General features: G+C 38.6%; 1 protein-coding gene across 1 annotated transcript; it reads right to left on the bottom strand.

The window, feature by feature from the left end:
• Positions 1-1,935: 1,935 nt before the first annotated feature.
• Positions 1,936-7,829, bottom strand: aida (axin interactor, dorsalization associated). Its single transcript, XM_087805475.1, has 10 exons — positions 7,560-7,829; positions 6,274-6,340; positions 6,103-6,156; positions 5,112-5,166; positions 4,376-4,439; positions 4,222-4,316; positions 4,041-4,163; positions 3,851-3,973; positions 3,055-3,172; positions 1,936-2,339 (listed from the first exon to the last, which is right to left on the bottom strand). The coding sequence occupies exons 1-10, from the start codon at positions 7,664-7,666 to the stop codon at positions 2,240-2,242; spliced, it is 906 nt and encodes a 301-aa protein (XP_087661601.1). The 5' UTR covers positions 7,667-7,829; the 3' UTR covers positions 1,936-2,239.

Raw genomic sequence — 7,829 nt, 5'->3', positions numbered from 1 at the left:
TCGCTTCTTCACCACCCTCACTCTCTTCTTCAGCACCCTCACTCTCTTCTTCACCACCCTCACTCTCTTCTTCACCACCCTCACTCTCTTCTTCAGCACCCTCACTCTCTTCTTCCCCACCCTCACTCTCCTCTTCACCACCCTCACTCGCTTCTTCACCACCCTCACTCTCTTCTTCAGCACCCTCACTCTCTTCTTCACCACCCTCACTCTCCTCTTCACCACCCTCACTCTCTTCTTCACCACCCTCACTCTCTTCTTCACCACCCTCACTCTCCTCTTCACCACCCTCACTCTCTTCTTCACCACAATCACTCTCTTCTTCAGCACCCTCACTCTCTTCTTCACCACCCTCACTCTCTTCTTCAGCACCCTCACTCTCTTCTTCACCACTCTCACTCTTCTTCACCACCCGCACTCTCTTCTTCAGCACCCTCACTCTCTTCTTCACCACCCTCACTCTCCTCTTCACCACCCTCACTCTCTTCTTCACCACCCTCACTCTCCTCTTCACCACCCTCACTCTCTTCTTCAGCACCCTCACTCTCTTCTTCACCACCCTCACTCTCCTCTTCACCACCCTCACTCTCTTCTTCACCACCCTCACTCTCCTCTTCACCACCCTCACTCTCTTCTTCACCACCCTCACTCTCTTCTTCAGCACCCTCACTCTCTTCTTCACCACCCTCACTCTCTTCTTCAGCACCCTCACTCTCTTCTTCACCACTATCACTCTTCTTCACCACCCTCACTCTCTTCTTCACCACCCTCACTCTCTTCTTCACCACCCTCACTCGCTTCTTCACCACCCTCACTCTCTTCTTCAGCACCCTCACTCTCTTCTTCACCACCCTCACTCTCTTCTTCACCACCCTCACTCTCTTCTTCAGCACCCTCACTCTCTTCTTCACCACCCTCACTCTCTTCTTCAGCACCCTCACTCTCTTCTTCACCACTCTCACTCTTCTTCACCACCCTCACTCTCTTCTTCACCACCCTCACTCGCTTCTTCACCACCCTCACTCTCTTCTTCACAACCCTCACTCTCCTCTTCACCACCCTCACTCTCTTCTTCACCACCCTCACTCTCTTCTTCAGCACCCTCACTCTCCTCTTCACCACCCTCACTCTCTTCTTCCCCACCCTCACTCTCCTCTTCACCACCCTCACTCTCTCTTCACCACCCTCACTCTCTCTTCAGCACCCTCACTCTCCTCTTCACCACCCTCACTCTCCTCTTCACCACCCTCACTCTCCTCTTCAGCACCCTCACTCTCTTCTTCACCACCCTCACTCTCTTCTTCAGCACCCTCACTCTCTTCTTCACCACCCTCACTCTCTTCTTCACCACCCTCACTCTCTTCTTCACCACCCTCACTCGCTTCTTCACCACCCTCACTCTCTTCTTCAGCACCCTCACTCTCTTCTTCAGCACCCTCACTCTCTTCTTCCCCACCCTCACTCTCTTTATTTGTTTTTTATTCATTTAAGAAAAAAGTTGCTTCATCCAGAAAAAAATGTAAATAAAAGCGGTTTTAATCAAAAAAGTATTTTCAATATGTTAATCGGTGGTTCATTTAAAATAAAGGTTGCATCAAATTAATTAATATAGAAAAAAAAATAAAAAGGGTTTCAATAAAATAGTAATAAAGGTTTTAAAAAAGTTAAAATATTTTCAATTCAAAGAAACGTTGCTTCAGTAAAAAATGAATTAAGGACAATTGATTAAATAAAAAAAGGAAATAAAAACAAGATTAACATTTAAAAAAAGACTTTCAATCAAAAAACAAATGTGCTTCTTCTTTCAAAGGTGTTAAATCATGAACAATAATGTTCTTTTCTTCTCAAACTTTAGACGGATTCAAACCCTTAACCATATTAAAGCTTCCATTTATTTTGGAGCAAACGTTGAAGTGACAAGAAAGAGTGAAGCACATCATTCCATCTTTTTAATGGTTAAACGACAAGAGAGGAAACATTGATGACAAGTCAGTTTTCACTCTTCATACAACTGTGGTATAAAAACTTACATTCAACATGTTTTACTGAAGGCGTCTTATTACAAAATAAAAGCTTTAGGCGCCAGGATTTTAAAAAACAAGAGCTGATGAGTTTTCTTAGAGCTGCTTTTATGTACTTGCTGCATTAATTGTGGCGTTAGTGGCTACGTTACGGAATCTGTGGTTTCTGGAGCCGGACCTCGAGTGTAGAACGATGATTGACAGGTGTGGTGCCGAGCTCAGGTGTCCTTGTGCAAAGTTTGATGAAGGTGAAGGAAAAGTGGCTTCTTGGTCAGAAGCTGCAGTTTCTTCCTCTTGAAGTCCGTCGGCTTTTTGTACCTGCGAGGAAAAAACGTTTATTGCTTTGATAATGACAGTTCTACTTTGGGCCACACGGGGGCGTGAAGACTGGAACTACAGGTCATATACTGGAGAAACACAAACGCACTTTATACGAAAATATCTAAACAATTAAATATTGCGTGATGTTTTAAATTTAAATGTTAAAGTTTTAATTTAACATTTTATCGTAGTTATGTAGTGGTTTATTATTTAATAATATATGTGTGAAAGAAAATATTTTCACAACATTTCTCCTGTTTAGAATTTTAAATTCTCACTACTGAAGTCATTACATCCTCCACAGCTTAACAATGAAATCAATGACTGAGGACGAGAGGATACAGTCAACTCCAGCAGCGTTTAAAGCTGATGTTTGGACAAAAGTTTTTTTCTTTTTTGTATGACAAGTTTACATTTTCATTAGACCTTTTTAATGTCTTATAAATACATGTATTAACTCACTGTTCAATTGATCAACTTTTCTTTCCCCATTTAAAAAATATTTTTGTTTTGTTAAGTATATTATTTAAAACTTTTTATTTGAGAGGCTTTTTTTTTGTTCTTTTGATTCCGTCAACTTTATTCTCGGCAAATGTCAATTTCCGAAGACTTTAAAGTTCAGATTCTTTTCACATTTGACTTTAACGCTAAATGAACCCGAGACTCAGGTCTCACTTCCTGCCCCGAGAGCTTCATCCTCAGCTGGACTCACAGTTCGATGACGACGGCTCCCGCTCTGATCTCGTCCATCTCCATGAAGGCGAAACACTTGGTGCTGGTGAACCTCTTCTTGGGCTTGTAGTGCTTGAACTCGAAGAAGATGGCGGCGCCTGGAAGGTGAAGATCAACCACATGATTCCCGTAAGATCGTAATAACAATTTCCAAGTTTATCACGATATTGACAACAAATTTAACATTTAAAATGTTGAAACTTTCATTTGAATATTTGTGTTTTTTAAGCATTTCATTATCTTTGGATTATGGATTTTGGAAGAATTTAGTTAAAACATTTATTTATAAAAGGTTTCAATTGTTTGTTTTTTGAATAATTAAAAAAAGTTTTTTTTTTTTTTCAATTTAATTGAATACATATTTCGACTTGTGGGTTTATTTAATTTTTTTAATTTCACAAATTCAATATTTTTTACATGTAGCCTCTAAAAATCTATACTATACATACTATACAATATAATATTGACGCCTCAGTCATGTGATCATCTGCGTGTCGCATGATTGGCTGAAAGCTCAGAATCACTTCTATTGGAACATTTTTATATTGTATTTAAAAGGCTACAGATTCAGAAATATTTGATTTAAAAAGTTAATTTTTTAATTTTTGGAATTGGAATAGTAAACGCTTTGTGTAAAAAAAATTTTTTATTCATTTTTTAATTTTTTTTAAATTAATTTCCAAAAACGAATTCAATATTGAAATGAAAATAGAAGAAGTTTCGACTATTAACAAATTTCAATTAAACCAATGAAAACACCGACACGATCAACGAACCTTTCGGCAGCTTCTCCACGTGTCTCTGGATCTCCACGTCCACGCCGAAGTGAATGTAGGTGTCCTCCTTCTTGGTCGCCACCGGCGTGTCCTGCACCTGGTCCAGGTCCAGACCATTGCAGTCTTGGATCACGGGACGGACTTTTAGAACCGAAACCCAGACAGAAGACTCACTCGAGAAAAACCAAACCTTTGACGCTGACGGTCATGTACGGGTCGATGCACTGGCCGGCGTCCTTCAAGCCGATCTTCTCGATCCTCAAGGTCAGCAGCGACATCCCAGGCTCGGACGGTAACCGTGGCAACAAGGTACCTGGAGGATACAGGGGTTCAAACGTTGGGATATGATCAGGGGGGGTGACGGGTGGTACCGGTGGGTCGAGGGGCGCCCGTCGCTCCAACGACTGCTGCCGCGTCCTCCTCCTCCAGCTCCAGGTTCTCCTCCTCGCCCGGCGCCAACAGTTTCCTGATCAGTTCAGAGTTCAAAACATCAGGGGGTCACATGAGGTCAGGACGGGGGGTCACCTGCAGGGCACGGGCTGGACGTCGAAGGGAAACTCCTCGTTGTTCGTCTGGAGATTCTGAAGAACTACAAACGACAAGAGTTGGAAAGATCTACAGTGCTGTGACTCAAATCGCATACTAGCGTACTCAAAGTTAGTACTTTTAGTGCGCAAGTGTGTCTCAATTCGTAGTATGCGAAATTTAGTGCGCCATGCACACTAAATTGGCGTACTAACACGCCCACAAAACTTATTAAGTATGGTTCGATGGACACTAACCACCCTAAACAGCCGCCATCTTAGTGACGTTTTAAACGGAAGTTACGTCATATATAAATGCATATATAAATGCATATATATTCATATACTTCCGTGTATATTTTAAGCAGCAGTAGAAGGATGAGACGTCTTCGGTGCTGATACCAGCTTAAATATCTCGCGGATATTTAAATTCTCATATTTTTTCTTTCTTTATTTTTCCAAACTTGCAGAACGTGCTGCCAGCAGGTGGCGATAGTGTTCCTACAGCTGGTTGAAACATAGTTAAATAGTAGTAGAAGAAGAAGCTGTCGCGTTATTTCCTGTTAGTGTGTAGCAGCAGAGTTTGATTTGAGACGTAATATCTGTTGAGAATTTGCGTACTAGTTAGTACGTACACTATCCTGATGCATACTAACTTCTAGTATACTAAGATTAGTATGCGATTTGAGACACAGCACTGGAGAGTGAACGACGACGAGAGGAAACGTCTCACTCACTGCTCTCAAGTTTCTTCAGCTCTTCCAACTTGAACTCTTCTTTCTCCTGAGAGTTCTATGGAGACAAACATCATTTTTTTTACTTTTAGTGTGCGATAATAAAACTGCATCAATGCCATCATTGAATGATTTAAATTTAACAATTCAAAATTTTAATACCGTTAATGAAACGTCGCATGAATGATTATCCGTTTGGATCATTTCATTCAACAATTTCTAAATTGAAAGGTTAAATTTGTTTTTCTTTAAATAATGGATTTTTGCTTTTCTTATTCCAATAATCCAAGAATTCAATGTACTTTTTATTCTAAAATTTAATCTAGAAATGTTGCTAGAATAGTGTCACCATGTTTGATCAAGTAGTTCGGTATTCTATTGGTTATGTCTGGTCTCACTATTATACCAACATTTTATAATAAATAAATTGTATTTAGAAAAGTATTAAAATTTCCATAAAAAAAAACAAATTCAACCTTTCAATCTAGAAATAAATAAATTAAATTCCATTATTCAAAAAAACTGATTTGGGAATCTATACTGATGACATTGATATACTTCAATAACTTTAATTAAAAAATGTTTATATTGAAAGGTCGTGTTTGTAAAAGTACTAATATTTACAATTTAATACACATTGATATTCCAATTGTAATTATTAAAAAATACATTTTCTTAATTCAACATTTTAAAATCCAAGGTCTTGTAAATTCAATCTAAAAATGTTGGCGTAATGTGACACCAGACATTACTAAAAGATTACCGAGCTACTCGATCAAACTCTCAGCCAATCGTGCGACGAGCAGAAGGTCACATGACGACTTAGATTCTAGATTCTAAAAGCAACGGAAAGATTTCAGCCGTTTACAAAAAGTTTACCAGCTTGTTTTGAATTTTAAAAGTTAAGAGCGAGGGGCTCGGTGCTCGATTGGATCAGATTTCACTATTATACAAACATTTACTTCATTTAGAAAAAAAAACTTCGTCAACACACCTGTAAACTGGAGCTTCTCATTTCCAGACATGCCGCGATCTTTCCCAATGTTTTCTACAACAACAAACAAGATCTTCATCGTTGTCAACATCAAACCGAACACATTGTTTTTGAAAAAAATAAATAATGACTCTTTTTTCTACAAAGTCAGGAATCGTTTCATGGTTTTACCTTCTGCTCGTCGGTGAGTTCTGAGGACGTCGTGGTCTGGACCTCCTTCTGCAGCTGCCGGGCCAGTCTGGAACCAAAACAATCAGGTCTGGTTATTACAGTTCTCACCTGCAGCTGACATGTGACCACCGGGTGCTGACCACTGCAGGTGCACAACATAGCATCATATATCAAAAATATTGAAGGAATATAAAACCAAGTAGTTAAAAGTGTTAATGACACACATGTTACAAATATATTCCTCTTGGTTATTGGGAAAAAAAATCTTTATTTAAAAGAACAAACATTTATACTTTAGGCTGAAATATATTTGGGGGAAAGTGCATATAATCACGTTATTATATACATTTGAGCAACTATTTTTTTTAATAAATAATAAAAAAAACAAAATGTGGTTAAAGTATATTGAAAAACGCCTGCAGTGCCGTTTATAAATGTATTTAATGCACATTATTATACATAGAAGTACATCAGTGTCATCAGAATATTGAACGATTTATTTAAACTTTAATAAACATTTTAAAATTAAAGTTATTTAAGTATAACAGTGTCATCGGAATATTGAACGATTTGTTTAAACTCTAATAAACATTTTTTAAGTAAAGTTATTGAAGTATAACAGTGTCACTGGAATATTGAACAATTTATTTAAACTTTAATAAACATTTTTTAATTAAAGTTATTGAAGCACATCAGTGTCATCGGAATATTGAACGATTTATTTAAACTTTAATTAACATTTTTTAATTTTAGTTATTGAAGTATAACAGTGTCATAAGAATAATAAATGGTTGGATAATTTGAGTGAATGGTTCCTACATTAAATCGGGTTTAAACTCAATTAAATTAAATAAATTAAAAAAATACAATTATTTAAACTCGAAAATTTTCCATAATGATTTTTCATTTTCTAAACACAAGAGTTTTTGATACTTTTGTTCCAATAATTCAAAAATAAAATAACTTCTTTCGTTTTCATAATCAATGCTAAAAGTTTAGCACAATTACACCAACATTTATATATTAGATTTAAAAAGGCTAAGACATTTTTTAACTATTGGAATTATTATATCAAACTTAATTCATTTAAATATATATATATATATTTTTAAAAATAAATGTAAAATTATATTTAATGGCACTGATATACTTCTATAATGATGTTTTTCTCAATCAGACTCGGAACTTATCTGGTACCCGAACAGCAACATGACGTCACAGTTGGACATGACGTCACGAGTTTAGAGGGGGGTCAGCGAGGATGGGGGTGCGGGGGTGAGACTCACATCTGGTACTCGTCTATGGCCTCCACCAGTTGACCCCACGAGTCGAAGTCTGTCCCCCGCCTGAAGCTCGCGTGCCACTTCTGCACAGTCTTGTGCACCTCGGACATGGCGGAGGGGCGGAGTCTGTCAGGGCAGCATCGCCGGCGAGGAGCTTCATCCGCTGGGGATCCCTGTCGCGGCGTCGACGGTCTTCTGGTACCCTGGTCTCTCCCTCCCCAACCCCTGACAGGACCGAGCCCTGCGGTTCTGGTGCGGCGGTGAGACAAGCTC

The sequence above is a fragment of the Callionymus lyra genome, chromosome 13 (assembly GCF_982586985.1).
Source record: "Callionymus lyra chromosome 13, fCalLyr1.hap1.1, whole genome shotgun sequence".
Taxonomy (NCBI): domain Eukaryota; kingdom Metazoa; phylum Chordata; class Actinopteri; order Syngnathiformes; family Callionymidae; genus Callionymus; species Callionymus lyra.
Note: the sequence above shows the minus strand (reverse complement) of the source record. Positions and strands in the feature narration are given on the sequence as shown.